Source organism: Monopterus albus, unplaced genomic scaffold, assembly GCF_001952655.1.
Source record: "Monopterus albus unplaced genomic scaffold, M_albus_1.0 scaffold49.1, whole genome shotgun sequence".
Taxonomy (NCBI): Eukaryota; Metazoa; Chordata; class Actinopteri; order Synbranchiformes; family Synbranchidae; genus Monopterus; species Monopterus albus.
Genome location: NW_018127929.1, coordinates 1,037,221 through 1,057,689, shown reverse-complemented (window position 1 = coordinate 1,057,689; position 20,469 = coordinate 1,037,221). Strand labels below are relative to the sequence as shown.

Below are 20,469 nucleotides of genomic sequence, written 5' to 3'. Positions count from 1 at the left end.
GAGGCTTAGTGTTTACACATGAGCACTATCAGACAGGGAGCAATGTATAGTCATATGGAGACTTAGTACAGTGGTACAGCAACATCTGCGCATGGTGAGGAACAAATTGGCAGTATTGCCATGACAACAAGGTCTTTTAGCCTTATCTGCAGACCGTTGCCCTAGCAACTGAGTCTAAGCTTTAAGATGTGCACCTTAACCAGGTGTTTTTACAGTTGGAATCATAAAGACATGCAGTTCTCCTGCATTATCATTTGACTATATCAAGCTGATAAAGCTACATTTGTACAGTATAAGAGATTAAAAGCAACCTCACATTTTATATATATATAAAAGTTTTCTATGCAAATAAATATTACAGTAGGTCTATGACATTAGTTAATATTATTCATTGTCTATGTGGGAAAAAACTGGGAATCCATGTTGTTGGTCAGTCCTGTGACAACACTTGATCTAAGTGTGTCTCTGCTCACCTACATTGCTAAGTTGATACAACAGAAGCCACATGTTCCAGAAATATCTATTAAAAGCTAAGTCAAGAGGAGTCTTCCCACCACTTCTACAATGCCTTGGCTACCATGGCAACTGCTGGATCGATGGCGCTGACTCTGGGAATGTAAAAGAGAGCTTAACTTTATGTCTAAATAGGCTCTTTGGTATTTGATTTAATGTATTCTAATAATTCAAGAATAATGCTTCTTATGATGGCGAGTACAGAAGAGATATTCATTTTGGGCATATTTGTTCAAACATAAATCAGAAGCCAGACACGATGAAAAAAGAAATATCGGTGCCTTATTTCAAAACTGTGTGTACGGAAATAGGAAATGTGTGATGTGAAATTTATTTGACCACCATTTAGGTCCTTTAAAATTAATTTTGCACACATTCAGTGCAGGCACAACAACCACAGCAAGGCATTATCAGTGAGTTGCATTCAGAAAGTATACACCCCAGATTCACTGTCTAATCTAGGACAGACTAAAATCCAGCCATTTTTATTGCAGCTCTAAATTCCAGATAAATCACTGGAATTTAGATTTAAGAAAGTATCATCTTGAAACTAATGTTTTACAAAAGGCACAATTTGAAAGAAATAAAGAAATCTGCACCATAAAGTTGAAAATGTAGCCTATATGCAAATGTGTCTCAATCTTCACTGCCAAAAACTTGATTGTAATTACAATGTTAGGCATTTGTCAGGGCCAAACAGATTTATTTTACCTGTTAATTTACTGTAAGAGTAATTTTCTGGTCAAAATTCCTTAACTTGTGCTAATTTAGGGCCACTGTGTCTCACTATGGTCATTTAGTTTGCACAGCTGGTCCACAGCTGGTTCTAGCAGTACCTGTGTTTTCGCTTGATTCGTGTTTTGTCCACAAACAGCTGCAGCTCCAAGTGTAAAGGCTTTAGCATAGCCTGAGGTCGAGGTCCACAGTGGACCAGTCTACACATCGCTCTCTCTGCTCCAGTCAGAGGGCAAGGTTCCGATGCCATCGGGGCTAAAATGATCAGCTCTTTACGTAAAGACTGCAGTTCATTCAAGAAGTACACATCACTGATAACACAATGCTAAAACTTTGGTTATATCAACTGAAATTACTTGTTGATGAAATTTCCAGCAACCAGTGTCTCAGGATTGTGTTCAGTTTTTATGGTTCCCAAAGTATATGAAGTCCATACTGTCCATTAAATAACTATAAAAGAATCCAGAATGTCAGCAACATTGCTGCAAACCAAAACACATTCCAAATGAAGGATCTACACACAGACCCAGGCCAGCCAAGAATCGCATTTTCTTTTCAAGTCCTCAAGAATATTCCAAAAACTGGGGGGTGAACTCTGTGCTCCCACAACTGAGACAGTCAGGAGGGAACTGTAGAAAATTCCACTAAACAGCAGTTCCAGTTACAAATGTATTTCTTAGCAAAAATGTGTTGATTTAAGTCTATGGAGGGCATGATTCACTAAGCCAAATGGATTTAATCATGAATTTGAGTTGTCCATGACCGTTATTCAGGTCTCAATATCCCCAGCAGAAACGTGTTCTCTGTCTTGATCCTCTTCAACCTGTCCTCATCTGAGACAACGAGACCCATTGTTGTGCCTTGCCATTATAAGCCACCATTTAAAAGAAGGGGGGTATAATGTTGGCAACATTCCGGGTGAGAACCGGGGGACAGTCAATGATGACAAAGCAAGAAAGGAAGGAAGAGAGCGAGACAGAGAGACATAGAGAGAGAGAATCCCTAATTCGTTGCCCTGCACCTCCTTGCTTGAGACCACAAAGTGCAGTGAGTGGCCCAGACTAATCCAACTATTTGCTGAAGCCTGCAAAAACATTATTAGGTCACCGGCCAGGACAAATGAGACATAAAGAGGATGTAAGGAACCTATAAATGGCTGTATAGACTGTATAGGCACGTATATTTTCAATTATTTTCACTAAAATCAGACCTTTTTATAAGCAGAAGATTAAATATTTAGACCTGACAAACACGCTGAAGGATTTAGACTAGAAGCATGGCATGTATCCAATCAAATGTGGATGCTGAGGTTTTGCAAAGACATGCAGTTTCCTTACAGATGCATGATAACGATACAGAGGTGCTCTTAAAAGAGGATGGACAGAAGATGAAGAGAAAGACATAAGAATACTGAGTCCAGCTGCAGATGGTGATGGGGTCTCTGCAAATCACCACTGAACTGTAAAACATGGAAATAGGGTGTAGCCTAAGGAATGCCTGGTTGCACAGTTGTAAAGTTAGAGGCCGATATAGCATCACTCATCTTGGGGGTCCAAGAGTGAAAAGAAAAGACATTTATGGACATTAACAAAAGCAAATAGATGCAAAACAAGGACAAAAAAAGGGATTATCTCCATAAGAGGATTTTCACAAGGCGACTTTCATTTTTGCCATCGTTGTGGCTGGAGGAAGAATGGATCTGTGCGGTACAGTCTACCATTCTCTCCTCTGATTACAACTCAAATTGCCCTGTTTGGGAGACACTCATGCCATAATAGCCTGCCTGTGGTCTAAGAGACACAGTCACCCAGTGCTGTTACCAAGGCAGCACAGATTATGTGTAACATATTACACAAGTTTCAGGGAGTAACTTAGAAAGGTCAAAGTGAGGTCTACAGAGAACCATGATTCATTTGTGAAGATCCTGTTCCTCTGCCATGCAAAGGTATACTCCAAAAGATAACAATAAACTGACGGTGACAAACATAGCAGATCATTTTAGGGAATAATATGATAGCATTTAATAAAAGATAAACTGAAAACAGAAGTATCACATCCAGCTTTACAGAATGAATAGTGAATAAAAGCTTTTGTTAAAAACACACAATGTTAAATGAAGGCTGCTGAAATACGACCTAGCTCAGATGTAGAAGATTACTGTGATGAGACACGAGGTGCTCAGCCAAATGCAGCACGGTACCGAGGTTAAATCAACAGTGACTCGGGCTTGACAACAACGAAAAACATTTTACTCACGACTCTGTCCATAAATTGTACTGCACTGTTTTCACATACTATAAATTGTAGATTATGTTCTTGTAAAACAAGACTTGGGGTAATACAGTCCTGTATACCACCTCTTCCAGTACTGTATATTTTTATGACTTAATATCCAGTGCCAGTCCATAGTTAGAAGTCAACTCAGCACGCACCATGACTGTTTAATAGCCTGGACTAATATTCAAAAATGCTGAGCCAACAACAGTGTCCTTTGGAAAAAAAACATTGTGTTCAAAACTATGTTTCAAGGACAACACACCCGTGAACTGCATAACCTCAAATCAAATGTAGTCTCTGGCTTGTTTTTCCAGTTGCACTGTAACTGTGCACCATTTCGATGCACCTTCACCCCTATGTAACAAGGTCAAACAATCTGTTCTTGTAATCATTGTGAAGTACAAACCACAACACTCTGTAATATTACTGTCAATGTTGCTGGATAGAAACAGCGCTACTGATTTGAATATAATAAATAATCAGGTTAACCACAACCTGTATGTGATACACCGGTTTCTGTAACAACTGTGAATCTCAGTAACTAAATTAAATCCCATGATACAAAAGGCGCACATTATTTGGCATTTTTGTTTTCATTTATTGTAACTTTTTTTCCTTCTTATTCATCGATCCTTACTCCATATTCTGGGTTCTTCACTGTTGTCCCTGTGATTCTTGGCTGAGTACAGAAACTTGGTGCTCAGAGTAGTAACCCAGTCATAATTAAAGAGTGCCATGGCTTGTTGTCTGGGAAACCAAAGAGAAACTACCTAGGAATGGTTTCTTTTTTTCTCTTTCAGTGCATGTCGCTTTCAGTCAGAGCAGAGTTGTCTCCTTATTTCTTCTTTTGCCCAATTCAACTGCTTTTTTATTCTCAGTGAATAAAAAAAAGCCAGATTTCCCCGTACCAATGCTCACAGGGCAGCATCATCTAATACGGCTCCAAAAAATATTGAGATAAAATAAGACAAATAGCTAATGTTAGGGTTTTGTAATTATAATATTGACTGTGAGGTTTAAAGAGGCCTGATTGCAAATATTCCTTGAAAACACATCAATTCATGTAAAAGTTTGGCTTAAAAACATTTCAGTCCTGAGTAGGAGTTTCCATGTTTCTTTTATAAGTATACATTTCTAAGATTGGTAATACAGTCTCAGTGAAGATCCATGATATCGAATGGCATATTTGCAGTGTCCTACATCTGAGCTGATTGATGGAACCAAGGGCATAAAAAACAAAAGCATTTTACACCAAGTGTTTACTGACAAAGACACCACAGATAATCCCTCTAAATGCTATCACAGAAAGGAGACCTGGCCATATGATTATAAGCAGCACCGTGTCTCGCTCTGTGCATTTATCTTTGAGCGTGTGTGTTTGTCTGTGGTGTGTCAGGGACATGACAACCTTGCAGGGCTTATGAATGTCACTTAACAACTCAACAGTTATTAACATTCCCTGCAGTCCATTCTGTCACAAGCACTGGGCTTCAAATAGAAGAGGAGGGATGTCATAATATGGCTTAATAAAACTAAAAAACAAATTATTTAACAATACAAATGTGTTTGCTCAAAGTATATTACACAAATAAAACTTATATGCCCCTTACTTGTCAATGTAACCACACTGAGAGACTGTATTAGGACTGGCTTTAAAGACCGTTACAACTATTTTATGACAGGCAAATAGTGCAACAATGGAGACAGTAATGAGGCAAAAAAGACATGCAAATGAGTGGTAACATGGTTAATACACGTGCAAATACAGCATGCAAATAAAAGTTGACTTTTTCACCCAGAGAGTGTTTGCATCTGTGTTCTCCCTACTGCACCGTGTACATATGGTGTGATTGTGCACCCACATGGCACGTTGAAACCACAGCTATGTGCACTGTCAGTCTGTCCGAGCTGTAAAACCTCCTCGCTATATTCCTTCTACACGTCCACGTCTTTTGAGGCTCCTTTCAGTCTGTACCTTCCAGTCGCAACAACTCAGTGACCTGAGCCAGGAATGAGACTTGGAACCGGGCTCTGCCTGCATCTGTGGCTGGTTCTTGGACTTGAAATCAGTGAAAGCTGGCTGGTCCAGCTCGCCCTGCCTAGCTCCTCCTTAGTAAGCAGAGCCCTGAAGTGACAGCCTCTGTTATTCTTACTGCTTTCTGCTCCATCAGCCGCTCCCTTTTCCCGAACCAACATAACGTGAGTTTGTCCCACTCGTCGTGTACCCCCTAGGGTTCCTACCTGGAGTGCAGCCTCTTGCTGGCCAGGTCCTGGTCCACACCGTTAGCAGCCGACTGAGCCATAGAGCCGCCGCTAATCTGCCCGGCTCCTCCTAGCTTGCTACCTCCCGCTATGAGGCCCCTTCACAATAATCTCCTCCAAAGGCAGCAGCTACCCCTTTCTGCCTTCTTGAGTCGTTCCGCTTATCTGCCCCTCACTCCCTCCTTCTTACTCCCTCGTTACTCACCACTGGCCCCCTCTCCCTTCTCCTCATTCCCCACAACAATGGCAGCTGTTGAGGAACTGAAGTACTGTGCAAATTAACTATAAAAACGCATAGCCCCTCCCCCTGAACGCGTCACGGCCTGGGGAGTCGCTTGAGAGCGCTGAATGTGCTGCTGGTGAGGAAAGACCGGCTGTCTTTCACAGTTAACACAACATTTAACCCACAAACATAATCAAAAATTGGGTTTTGTTTACTCTCTGTCTCTTCTCAAAAAATGTCTTAAGGTTTTTTTTGTCTCTTTAAAGAGTATCTATTAAAAAGCTGTGTTTCACTTTCTCTCCTGGTCAAACGTTTCGAGCCTGTTTTGCGCTCTGACTCACCTGTAACCACACCCCACCGTGACGTCACAGAGCCTTGGAGTATACCTGTGCATAGTTGCTGCATGGTGAGAAGTTAAACCACTGGAGGCTGGCAAAAGCAAGATTTTCAGGGAACGTTAATTGCTGTTTAAGGGACTTTATTTATTTACAGCAAGCAATGCAATGCTTCAAATACCTTTAAATTATTAAAATACTTTGAAAGGAATTTGTTGACTTTTGTATTTGGCTAATAGAAGTTGAAGAAGTCCCTGTTCAGGCAATTTACTTAATGTGTTCAGTTGAACATTACACATAATATAACATCATAATATGGTACAATCGTCACAGAGAATCAGTTTGGTTTGTCTATTTATGGTGACAAGAGAAATTCTTTGTGGTTAGGGGCATATCCAGGATGACTTGAAATGCAACAATTCTCTCATAATACAAAATGATCAGGATTTTCCATGGTATGTTTTACTAACTGTAACTGTAAACTATGCTGCCTATACATATTGCTGGAGTGCAGATCCAGATTGTGTTTTAAAGCCTCATCCATGCTGCCAGTACATCAGTAGGAAATACTGACTCTTAAATACTGAGTCAGAAAAATACTGGAATCAGACCATTCACCACCATTATCACCACCAATGGGTGATAATGGTGGTGAATGGGGATAAATATCTCCGGCTCAATGCCAGTCGGGCAGAACTGGTGAAGCCTTTTGGATGAGAGGTGAAACATCTTCAACCTAAAAGTCCAGCTGATTCTTTTTTTCTACGTTTTTTCAGCTTACTATGACCTGGATGATTGAGAATCTGCATGGACATACGGTATGTTTGTTACCTGTTCTCTGCAGTACCTATGGTTGACCATAAGAGGACACCATTGTATTGTATTAGTGAATGACAAAGCTCAAGAAGCAAAAACTGTCTCCCTTAACCGGAGCATCTCAGCTTCACAGACTGACATGAACGAAACCACAGGGGGTAAACACAGTAACATAACAAAAATACAATAAATAAAAATAAAATAAAAAAGTTGTATTGTTGTTGAAGCTCAGTTTTTGACTTCTCAAAATGCCTTTTAATAAGATACAAAAGTAGAAAAATATCATTTTTTGTAATCAACTAATGAAGTCCGTAACGAAGTCCACAGCAGACGTGTTTAAAATTAAATCACTCTTTTTTAGACTTTTTATTTTTATCAAGGGATTCTGTCACAGTGACGTATATATTGTACATAGCCCTGTGGTTAGACATTAAGCTGCTGGGCTGTGATGTTGACAATCCTGTTGTTTTGGTTGCTGTGTATCAGGTTTTGTGGCTTTTCAGTACTCCTGAACACTCCTCTTCTATCACAACAACATGCAAATAGCAACATGACAGTCTATAATGTGATTCATATACAGTATGTATATACTGTACCTTCATTCACCATAACAGGAAATCAAGTGTTTCTCAATAAACAGAAAAGAATACAGAACAAAAAGTCTGATAATCTTAGTCTTAATTTTGATGGGTCTTTTGTGAATTTTATAAATTGGAAGCCAAAACTCACTTGCTTTATTATCTATTATCTGTTTATTTTCTTCCTATTCATATTTTCATTGACACAAGCTATTTCTGTTATTACATTTAGAGATTGTTGTACTATTTACAGTATCTATCTATCTATCTATCTATCTATCTATCTATCTATCTGTGTATACTGTATGTATATACATTGATATATGACTGAAATAATATCAATGTAATGTTATGTGACTTTTTCAGAACTCCTGATCTAAAACATTAACCCATCCATCCATTTATAGATAGATAAAACATTAACCATAATAAGAAAATGTGTCTCTGGCACAAATTATAAGCCACTAATCATCAGAGCATGTTTGTACTGTACTTGTTTTTGGCTGATATAGTATTATTGCTCTTGAAACCACTTATTTTGATGAAATGCCATTTGTACAATGAGAATAATAACTTCTAAGAGGCATCTACTTTATACATCTAAATTATGTTGGGTTTTTTTTTTTTTTTCCTTAAAAAATTCCCTTGGTTTCTCTTGCTGTAGATTTACTTGTGATTTGTCTTTATCTTCAAGCTCTATATAGTTTAAATCTTATGTAGAAGCTGCAATAGCAACAGCTCATTACAGGCAACAAAGAGCAACAAAATCAAAATGCGATTGAGGTAAGCGGATTTTAGATTTAAACTGAGCAATTCAAATTTGTTTCTTTTTTATGAGCCAGCCCATTTAACCATCTGTCTGCATCTATATTTTTGTATAGATGCAAATTTTGTATTGTTTTTCACAGCACTGTAAGAGCATCAGCTGTGCATATTCATGGATTTTTCTTACTCCATGGACATGGAAAAAAAATATGAAATGCAAGTTTGTGCTGTTCTGTCACTGTTCATAAATGCAAAATATATTAGGGATTAATGTCGTCATTGACAGTGAATCACAGTCTGTTGTGTCCCAAAGAAAATAAGTCATTTTATAATGCAACAACGAAAAAGGAAGTGAAGCCTTAGCTGCTTCTACATCTTCTGTTCCCAGAAAGGAACTTTTTGTTGTGTTTTCACTACTGCATGGAAATTATTAGAAAGATAAAGCTTATGTATACCAACTGGCCACCTGGAAATTTAAAGGTGCACAGATGCATAGATATTCTTTTGTGATAATGTAACTGCTGCATGAACAGGATCATCTGCAGCACTTATAGGTGGTCTTCTCTGGCATTGTTAGTGGTGGTATTTGGCAAAAGACTGAAACTTAATTCAAACAAAAAGTTCCCCACCCATTGACGTCTTTAAGCCGTGTCATAGATATAAGGAAGCATTCCCGAGTTGCACAAGGTGTATCAGAATCATATGGGATTTTTCTGTTGCAGTATTTTACACAAGAAAAACAGTTATGTGGTTATTTTTGCTTATGAGTGGTCAATAACTAGTGGGTTTGCTGAATCAACATCTTTTTCTGCTATGCAGAAGACTGCTGTTTACTATTGTTGAAATGAGGCGAATACCAGAAAACATGTAGGGCACAAATGAGACGTATGACAGCATAAAATCCAAATAGTGTAAAAATGGGAGCCTAAGATTAATTCAATCAGAATAAGTAAACTAATTCTGTATTTATACATCAGTAATGCCTAATTTTCCTAAATAAATGATGAGGTACACAGATGCTAGGTCTTCCCCAAGACAGTGGGTGAAAGTTTGGTTTAACAGACAAACAAAAAAAAAGATGAAAGCTGTGTACAAACAAAATATACAACAGATAGTAATATACACTAATGTCACTGTTAATCAGTTTTGTTGTCATAACATCCAAAAATCAGCCCTAATCTTCTCCTGAAAAGCTGCTGGAGCTGAAGACTCTCACCCAATCCTTAAACCTCTTTACAATAAATGCATGTTATCTCACAACAATCCCTGAGACAACAATATGGCCTTTAACAGTCCCTGAATATACAATAGATGCTTAGTTTGTGACAGTTCATGTTTGCCCATGTTGTTTCAGCCATTTCCCACAAATCATTTAATGATCTAAAGTATATTTAGAATGGGCATCATACCTGTATATAACTGTGGGAATTACACAATGCATGTGCCATGCTAATATCTATTTAAAATGCACTCTATACATTAGCAGAAGAATTTTGGTATATTTTACTATATTTAAGTGCAATATGTAGGGGACAGTTTCCTCTTGACAACCATGGGATGGCAGTATTGTTTTCTTCTCTCTATTATGAGATAACTCAAGATAGGCAATTTTTTAAATGAATATTATTATTAGGGGCGGCACACGGCGGTTAGTGCTGTCGCTTCACAGCAAAAAAGTTCTGGGTTCAAGCCCGGGCCAACCCAGGGCCTTTCTGTGCAGAGTTTGCCCTGCCAGTGTTCCTCCCACAGCTTAGGCTGACTGGCAACTCTAAATTGCCCCTAGGAGTGTGTGTGATAGACTGGTGACCTGTCCAGGGTGTAACCTGCCTGGCTCCAGCTCCTCAACAACCATCTAGAAAATAAGTGGTACATATATAATGAATGGATAATTGACTAAAGTAAACAAATGGGACAAATGACCATTAAAAAAGCTTTTGCTATGAGCTGTTATAAACCTTATCTGAACAGTGATTTAAACGCCCCCAAAGAACTGACTCTGTCTGAATAATGTTCTGAACTTTGTTTGTGAATTTGTGCTGTTGTTGACTCTTCCATATACTGTATGCTATTTAGATATCATCAGCCTAACTGATGCGCCTGAGTAATAAGCTGATGCATTGAGTATTTATTAGCTGTTGTTTCTTTGTCGCCTTTGCCTGCTCCTGATGATGTTTCTAAAGTTAAACAAAAAACCTGAAATAACTGCCACCATGCCTTTGTTCTTTTTAGGAGTAACTTTAGTCTTACACCTGTCATTATGGTAACTGCTACAAGCATGAATTTGCACTGTCAGTGCACTTGCTGAAACATCTGTTACCTTCACCAAATTTCTGACCTATCTGACACAAGCTTACAGGTTGCTGAAAATGGCATAGGGGGATGATTTGTGTTCAGAGCTTCTCTGCCACACAGAGAATCAGGCACAATCTCCCATTAAGCTGCTGCACACTTAAAAGAAAGTTATTACCTAATCAGGAAAAACACAGGATGCACACAATGGGAGTGAAGCCGATCTCTCTTCTCTTCCAATTCAAAATCTAAAAGGTGACTGCTGAAAAACAGGAAAGGAGGCTATGGCTAAAACAAGCACTAGGTGTGTCTGTATGTCAGCTTGTAGCATGGGTGTCTATACTCTATCATATATCAGCTTTTACATGATCTCTCCATGTGGCCATCTTTGGGCGTGTGCCAGTGTGTGTTTTATGCTGGTTGTCTGTCTGGCAATGTGATAATGCTGAGCCTCATGAAGCCGCTTGCCGCTCTGTTGAGGCTCCTTGTTCTTGGCCTACTTTAGGAGAGGTGAATTGAGGGCAACTCAAGCCTGTGGGTAAGGGGATTAGATCTCCAAACATGCTTCCCTCCAGTTTGGGATTTTGCCCCAACGCCAGACACTTAAAAATCTGCCATGGATTAAGATAAAGAGAGAAGTAAGAGCGGTGTGCATTGTGATGTGTTTAGGGAGATGTTTTTAAATAACAAACAAAGAAGAGGGGCAGGTGGTGGTTAATAAAAAACAATGTATAGCAGTAATATAATCTATTACACCAATGAAGCATTTATTAACCTATTTACATATGACTTGTGCCATGATATTGGTCAGCATGTTTTCAACACAATACTGGAGAAGCTGTTCTTTTCATTTGTTTTGTTATAATGGATGATCTCTGCTTAATTCAGTGTTTTAATTAGAAAATGGCTTGGATCTTTGATCAGTGCTGTTGGTCACTTTCCTCACTTAGTAAACAAGTCCAGGCATTACACTGGCACAAGAGTATTCAGCGTTAAGAAGCATCACAGGAAAAATCACGGGCCATCTGACGAGAAGCTCACAAATCAGAAATGTTTGCCGCGGTTTCACTGACTAACTCAATTTTAGATCTTCCCATAAAACATCAACTATATAAAATGACATTTTTGTAAGTCAAAGGTTTGTTGAAGTGCTAAAATATTCTTAGAGAATTTTGAGCATATCTGCAGGTGAAATCAAAAACAAACAAAGCCTCTGACTAACAGGTGTTTTGAGAACAATGCAAGTATTGGTGTCCCTGAAATTCTTATCTGGCTTTCAGGAGTCTTTACAAGGGTTTGTGTTTTCCTTTGTCATGACAGAGCGGAGAGGGGGGGTTCCTCTACCCGTTCACCGTGCGTCTGGGTAGGCTGTTGCTCCATCATGCTCCTCCAAGAAAGTGGGTCATGAGTCTGAGACTGTAGGATTACCGGCCATCAGGCAGGCATGTGCCGGGTCACCTCTTAACCATAGTGTGTTAGACGCCCACCCCCATCTTTCAATCAGTGGGACAGAAAGACAAAAAAAAAAAAGCCTCTAACACTCGCAGCTACTCAAACATCCATCTTTGGCCATAAACAAACTTGTTAGTCAGTGCAGAACTGATTTCTAATGCACCCATGAGGAGAACGAATACATGAGAATCACTGATAGGGAAAAAAGTGCATCATGTTGCAACTGGTCTACATTTTAAAAGTCCTGTAAATACATATTCACATTATTTACAACATGCTGTTACTAAACACTGTTGGCATGCCCCTCAGGATGTGTGATTTGTACAATGTTCCCAATGAATTGTTTTCTAATTTACTGAATCTCAGCCAGCTCAGCAATAATGACATCTAATAGCGACACCATGATAAATGCTAGCTTTTAAACAGCTGACCCCTGTGATATTAATGGAAGGCTGGTCATTTGGTATGCTCTGACAGAAAGTGTGATTAATCAGCAAATAAATTACTCATAATAAATACATTCATTTTGCAGCAGAATGATTACATCCATCATTTGAGGTTACTTGTACCGTCGCTAATCAGTGTCCCTCTCTGTACTTTCTGAAAGTGAATAAAAATAGATACATCAGTGACAGAGAGTGGAGACTGTGAGAGGTGGATACAAAGTAAGAGTGGGGAAAGGAAAGATGGGGTGAGGGTGTTTGTAGATGTAAAAGGCTTTTCAGAATTGGCAGGTGTGTTGTACACAAGGAATTTGTCTCTGCTACAGGGGCTCTCAGTGCACATGTACAATGTTCCTTCATAAGGCAACAAGTAGACAAGATAAGACTGAGAGGAAAAGAGAAGAAAAAGAATCTGTGCAAAAAGAAAGTGAAAGTGACAGAAATTTCAATTAGAGTTCATTAAAAGCAGTCACTGCTACACACGACCTCTTGTAAAAAGAAAACCCAGAAACACAACCTTTAATCGAGCTATGACGTGTCGGTGAACTGATTTTTATTTTTTACTAATAGTTATCTGTTAGACTTAAGAAGGAATCCTATAGACATACATAAAATACATTAACCCTTGTGCTCTGTATTTATATATATTGTTGTTTTTAAGGTGACATGTGTCTCCGGGTCCCACAGACCCGAACAGAGCACAAGGGTTAAAGTGTGCATATACACAAATTACATCATGACACTGAAAAGCAGCAAGATTATTTCTAAATCACAAATTTCTGTAAAGTTTTGTACAAAGTTTGGGCTTCTCTTTTCCTGTGGCATTTTAAAAAAGATACAGATATTTATGCCAACAACTTGCCTCACATACCAACAGTAATAAAGTAATTACAAAGCAATTACATTTACAAAAAAAAAGCTTTTTGTTGAAATAATGCCGTGTCTTCTATTAAAACTATAACTGTACACAACACATCACAGCAAATATATTATAACATATTTATAGATTTTTATTATTAGTATTATTATTATTATTATTATATGAACTACAGTTCATTAATAATGTTTGCTGGTTTTAAGTATGCTGGCTCAGTGGTGGGGAACACTGAAGCACTTGATAAGTCACAATCTCAGCCACAGAGAAAGTCTCTTAAGCAAACATTTCAAATATTAATACAATGATCAAAAGCACATCAGCTGACAGGATTACTAAAACACAATTATTCTGTAAACTAAACATGTTTAAAATTCAGTGTAAGATGCAGACTGTAACATCAGGGTCGTGAACACATGCCCCCCTCTTTTCTAGGATGATCTTAGGCTCCAAAGATTTTCAGCTTTGCAGTCCATCTACCTAAAACAATGTTCCAGCTTTAACAATATTAACAGTGAACTCACAGCGATCTTCCAGCTATCCATTTTAACAACAGCAGATTATTTATTGCAGGCACAGACACATAAAGCATGAATAATTCAGCAACTTTCATATTTTATTATGTTAAATGATTACAACAAACCCCGGGCTATTAATAAACAAAACACTTGACTTCATGGAGTCTTCTTTTTTGGTGAAAACATGTTATTATGCAACACACAGAAGAATATTTTATCAAGGCTTCCAAAGCTGATTAGGTCTATACAGAGTAGCTCGCTCAAAGTCAGCCTATTTAAAGTCCAGATCATAAGTAAGCTTTTGAGAATTCCTTATTATTTGTAGGTATATACCATCTACCAACCAGATAGACCCCACAGCAGACCAACATCTATAATGAGAAGCTAGGTCAAGCCTCAGCTCTGCCTGAAAGTTCACCCTCTGATCTCCCAGGCATTATGTCTGCTTCTGGGGTGTCTTATCAGTGCTCTAAAAAATGTATATTTCCCACCCTGGACAAAGACAGCATAAAACACAATGTAACCATGACACCTCAGAACTGACTAGCACCCCCCCATATAAATGGATGGACAGTTGCTGGCCCTTATTGTCTGAGCATGAAACTAGGGACACATGTTGAGTGGTAAAAGTGTCAAGACCTGACTGAAGAGACATTGTACTGGTTTCCAGTGGTAGCAGTCAGGCTTTGTTCCCTGTGTTGTTCATTATTAGCATATCAATATTCAAAGGCGCTGGTGCTGAGCAGAGGTGGCAGCCTTTTTAGCCTGGACTAGACCCTCATGCACAAAGAATGGAACCTGGGTTCAACTCTTAAGGGCCAGCTGTTGTGTTAAGCCCATAATTAGTAAGAAGTGTGATGAATCATAGCTGATGTCAAAGTGGAGCTGACTGATTCACCACTAGGAGTGTGTGTTCATTTTGCCTTTTTTTAAATATGCAGATATCATTTCAAAGGTCTTACACATGAAACACTTTTGGCCCATTTTTCCAGTTCTCTCGGGTGAATAACAAAGGGCTAAATGATGTCACAAATGTTACCCCCCACCACCCCTCCAGCATACATCCCTCCCTTTCCTCAACTCCAACCAAATGACCCTAAGAGTGGCAGGCCGGGGACAGTTAACCTCTTGTGTTATTGTGTGTGGTGTCTGTGTATGTGTGTTTGAGGGGCAAAGCCACCTGAGAGTGTCGGTTACTCCGAAGGCCAAGCAGAAAAGCGGTTGGGCAGTTTAGCCAGCTGCTGGGGGAGTGAGCCATGGCTGGTCTGGTCAGTGAAACCTTGCCAGATGGAGCCATTTCAAAACAATGACAACTGCTCACTATGGTTGAAAACTAGAGACCAGTTGCTCAGGAGACACGACTGGTGAACCTTTATCTACAGTACATGGATTATGGTTAGTGTTTGCAGTATGTAAATATGCTCTTTCATATAGCAATATATTCCTGAAATTTTGGTTTCCAGTTGTTTAATGACTTATCTTTCTGGCAACTGATTCAGATCTATCTGAACAGCATCTAAATACAATTCTCCTTTCATCTTTGACATCCTCTTCATAACTACTTTTCCCTCTTTCTCTCTCTTTTTCACACGCTGGCTCTCTTCCTCTTTCTCTCCAGACAGCAACAGGCTGAGGTGTCCTGGGACTACTCTGTTTAGGAGTAACCAAGCCTGGGTAATGAGGCGTGTGATTGGTCCCCTCCCTCCTGGACAAGACCAGTCTTTGGAGGACATGATTAATCATGACAGGAGCACAATGGCAGCCTGGTGTCAGAGGGTTGGCATGGGTCCACACAAGGACCCCCCATAATAACACTTGGTCATCCAACTCAGCCGTGCATAAGAAGTTACACATAGACATTATGTACACACACATATGCACTACAATGTAGGGCACCGAGCCACTCATGGATATATGCAAGCATTTAAAATGCCACAAGGCCATGTTTTTTAATATGTGCATCTGATAACACATGCATGAAAGCAAACACGCTGACAGTCAATTTTTGGACTGACAATTTAAATTACCAGTTAATTAAAAACATCTAAGAAAATGTGAGAAATACACATTGACAGATGGATTTTAAACTAGAAGAACCTGCCACCAAAATGTTTCAGTCTTCTATCAGCACTGATGTCATTAACTTCATATAATTCTCAATTTAGCTAAATGCTGCATTTGAAATAGTGTCAAAACAAAATCAAATCAGCATTTATAATAGAAACAATAAACTATTTGGTGATATATTGTTTACAAATGCAAGAAAAGCACGGGAAATAGTAAATGTCTTTTTTTTTACTGAAGTCATTTTACTGCAAAAATACAAACACAAGATCATTTTCTATTATACATGAAACAGCAGATCGTGCTGGGGTGGGGTGTATTCAGAAAACTACTCCATTTCCTTTTCAGGTAAGTGTCACCACTTGAAGAAAACATATTTCATAGGTAGCATACCATTTATTATTTAGAAGTAGCCCTTGTGAGCCTGTTGAACCTGTTGATATTGAAGGTCAAAAATCAAGTTCTAATAGGTGCAAGACGCCGAGTGTTCATGGAGGGCCACTAATGGCTGATTGCAGCTGCTTTCTCAAGTGGGACCCAGGTGGAGTAACACCTTACCAATTTTCTGTGATGATGCTCTACATTTCACAGAGGACAAACAAAACAGGATAAAAGCTTCTGTGTATTTTAGGGGTTCGGCTCAGCAAAATATTCAAGCAAGAAAGCTGAAAATAAAAATGGATATAGGAGAAAAATGCAGCTAATTTTGTGCATTAAAAGTAATTTAATAACAATTTAATTTGGAGACATGATAGCATAAAAACAATACACACAGGTAAATTATTCACTCACTGTGCTTCAAAGATTGTTACTTCATTGTGCACCATGTTGCAGCATAATAGCAAAGACAACCTGAGAAGGAAAAGGAAAGCAGGTCTGTTCAGTTCAGTTGTGCTTTTTCATGTGCTATAGTCTAAGCTCCTTTGATGCTGCATTGGCTTTAGGATCCAGGACACTGTGTAGTGCTCCTTCCAGATTTACAAACAGTGCACCCTTAATCTGTATAAAGATCCACACTGACTTGTTGACCAGAGATTACTGCTCACAAAAACACAAAAATATTGTCTCATCCATAAAAATAAACATCCACTGGATATTGTTTTTGAATTCATGACATCACGTGAACGCATATGGGATTTCTGGATGGCAGGACAGGGGATCAGTATAGGGGACAGGGTTGGATAATAAAAACAGAAAAAGCTCGGTGAGTTCTTTTCAGGTTTGGGAGGCTAATTATTCTGAGCAGCCTAATGAACAGCATAGACCTAATTGTCTGACTGCTGGCATGCTGGGGAAGTAAAAATGAACCAAAGCTGTAGGACTACACCAGAGTTTGGTCCGGTTGTGGCCGTAATTGACACGGTGTCAAAGGTATTAGGCATGGCACTCAGCCAAATAGCCCTCCACTTATGCGCAACCAAGTGCTTGACTTGATCTTTTATATTAAAGTTTGGATTAGCAAAAAAAAACGATGTTGCCAATTTACTGTATTTAGTTCTGTGCATTACAACATCCAAACATTGTTTTCACTTATTCATATACACGGTAGACGAATTAAAAGGAAAACCAACATTTAAGTGTCTCCGTGTGCCACAAGAGCAGCTACAAGTCTCTGGACTCTACTGAAGGTACGGGCACCGTTCTTCCAAAAGATATTCCCTCGTTTGGTGTTTTGATGATGGTGGTGGAGAGCTCTCGTTAATGCTTTGTGTATCATTAAACAGACAAAAGAGAGATGCGGCGATGCAGACATGACAACTATGTCCGGAGCAATACCCAACTGCTCCATTGTGCGCCTTGAAAGACAAACACGTGCACCACAACATAGATAAGCAGAAAGAAGGTCGGGCAATAGTGTGTGTTTGGGCGTGTGTCTGTGTGAGAGAGCAAAAGAGAGAGAGAGAGAGAGGGAGAGACCTTAACGATAGCTGGGGGTAGTCTACACGCCCCCAGCCTGCTTAGAGGAACTCCCCCCTTCAGCACCCTGGACAGAGACAGCGCTGACCGCCGGGCACCTTTAGTTAAAGTAAAGTCGCAGGCTGCTGGACTCATAGTCAGGTCAGCTGACGCTACACATGGTCAGACACTTTCCCACTGCCACCCGGTCCTCGTCCCCACCTCATCTCGAGCTTATCAACGGAATCAAAGAGCAACTTAATGAATATTCAGAGTTTCCGTCTTCGGTGGCTGAAGACAGGAGAAAGGTCGACGGAGGTTCTTTTTAACATTTTTCAGAATTCATCCTGCCTTCGAACAGAGCTCTGCTCACTCTTGATAGGATACAGCTCCAGGAAAGTGTGGGTTTGAACCCATCGTCCAAACTCTGTAACTTGTTAGTTGTTCTCTTTTATCACTGGCTTGTCTTTCGATTTTTTCCCCTTTTTCTCCCATTGGAAAGTCGTAACAGCTTCAAAATGTTGCTTGAACACCCGGGGTCAAGCTGTCAAAACACCGGAAATTTCTCCCGGTACAGTTCAGGCCAAGGTAAGAGCGCAGTTGTACTAATTTCACTGTAATTGTGCATTTAAAATTTGGGTGATGTCTTGTTGAAAGTTAGGCTACTTAGGCGTAAAATAGAGGATAATAGTTCTACCCTACTGTAGGTTAGCACAGCAGCACGGAAGTTGGGTGAATGCTTTAAAGTGGTATATAAGCACACTTTTACAACTGGATGCAGACTTTTCAAAGAATACTCTGTGTTGAAAAAATGTCAAATTGGGCATATTTGAAAAGGTGAGTTGCAGAAAACATTGTATTGTTCATGTTGATGCAGGCTGTTTAAAGGCGCTTCTTCTGCGCTGCGTGTGGGAGACGTTATGAATCCGTAATGAGCCTTCATTGTTGGAGAATCACAAGAACAGATGTTATGCGCGTGCTGTCACTTCACGCCGCTGCATGCGGTTGTCACGGGAGCGCAGCTGACCCACTGCGGCGACAGCAGCCTCTCTGCGGCAGTACGACAGACTGCCAGCAGGTGCGGGGCAGCTCCCAGTCGAAGTCCTGCAACACGAAATGATCAACAGGTGTCACATTCCTGCCCTGACAGGTGGAACACCTGAGGTTGTCAGTAAAGGTGCTGGTAGAGTCTGAAATAATGAACCCAAGCTTTCCATTAAAAGCCAAATTACTGATTTGTACAAATGTGGCAGCAGAGAAGGGAAACTGCACGTTTACTTTGGCGTGTTTCTGTGTCACTGGTAGGCCTAAAGCGACTTTCTGTGTATATCTAAAGCAGTGGTCACGTAACACAAAACTACATTTTAATTCAACTTTAAATAAATGGTGGGCGGGGGATAACGGAGAATAATAATTAGAAAACAATATTTTAAACGAAATTGCAAATTCAAGATGACGCAACCAATGTTTTAACGAAAAACGTGACATTATTTGATCATCGTGGCGACTGACCACTGCTCTGATGGCCATTTTATCTCTTTCTTGTCCCATTATAGTCGGGCTCACCCCCTAAAAAGTGAGCCATCAATATCTCATAAAAATTATTACAAAGCTGAAAAGTAAGAGGAGCACCCATGAACCCCACGGCTTTCTCCAAAACGTCTTATATAGACTTCTGAAATACAGGCAAATAGGCAATTGATTTTAGATTCATCAGTGGCCCGGGGCGCCTGTGGCACTACCTGTGATTTCCCCAGGCGCTCTTTTGTGCCAAAGATCAGTGTCAATAAAATTCACTGGGGTGTTGGCCCGATCAGAGTCTTATTGAACAGCCAATCTCTCTCCTAAATAAACACTTGTCTTTGAGTGCTCAACATACATGGGGTGAATATTGTGTGTGTTTGTGTGAAAGGTATTTAAAATCACAAAGTCTACGGGAACACGTTGCTCTAGATGTAACTATATTAAATCTAAAAATGCTTTTTTTGTTAATAGCCTACTATTACTACCACCAATAATAATAATAATAAGAAGAAATATTTATTTTTAAAAACCCCAGCCAACCAACGACCTAAACAAGATATTGTGTTCTCTCAGCTTTACGCATGGCAGATCTTAGTCTTAGATATAATAATGAATCAACAGAAAACCTGCGTTCAGTTTTCTAGATGTTTTGGCAGTGTAGAACAATTTTTGTTGTTCCTATTGTTACACCAGTTCAGTTTCCACACTGGGAACATTAATGCCTTCTCTAACTCAAGGCAATTTTACTTCCTTCTAGGTAAAAACCATATGGAAGCTGTTGCTATAATTAGCTGCACAATATTTGATATATATTTTTTAAAATTATTCTGCTTTTATTTTATTTATGTATGTATTTTAGCATGACACGACCCTCGTAAGAGAATGGGCATGTCTGTACTTTCTTC

At 39.4% G+C, this 20,469-nt stretch overlaps 1 protein-coding gene across 1 annotated transcript in view; it reads right to left on the bottom strand.

Moving 5' to 3' along the window:
* gpsm1b (G protein signaling modulator 1b) overlaps nt 1-5,828 on the bottom strand; it is an 18,960-nt gene extending 13,132 nt beyond the window's left edge. The window contains exons 1-2 of the mRNA XM_020600843.1: nt 5,767-5,828; nt 4,163-4,272 (exon numbers count right to left, since the gene is read on the bottom strand). Coding sequence (XP_020456499.1) covers nt 4,163-4,272; nt 5,767-5,828 — 172 coding nt within the window. The remainder of the gene's footprint in view (nt 1-4,162; nt 4,273-5,766) is intronic.
* Between the last annotated feature and the right edge of the window lie 14,641 nt (nt 5,829-20,469).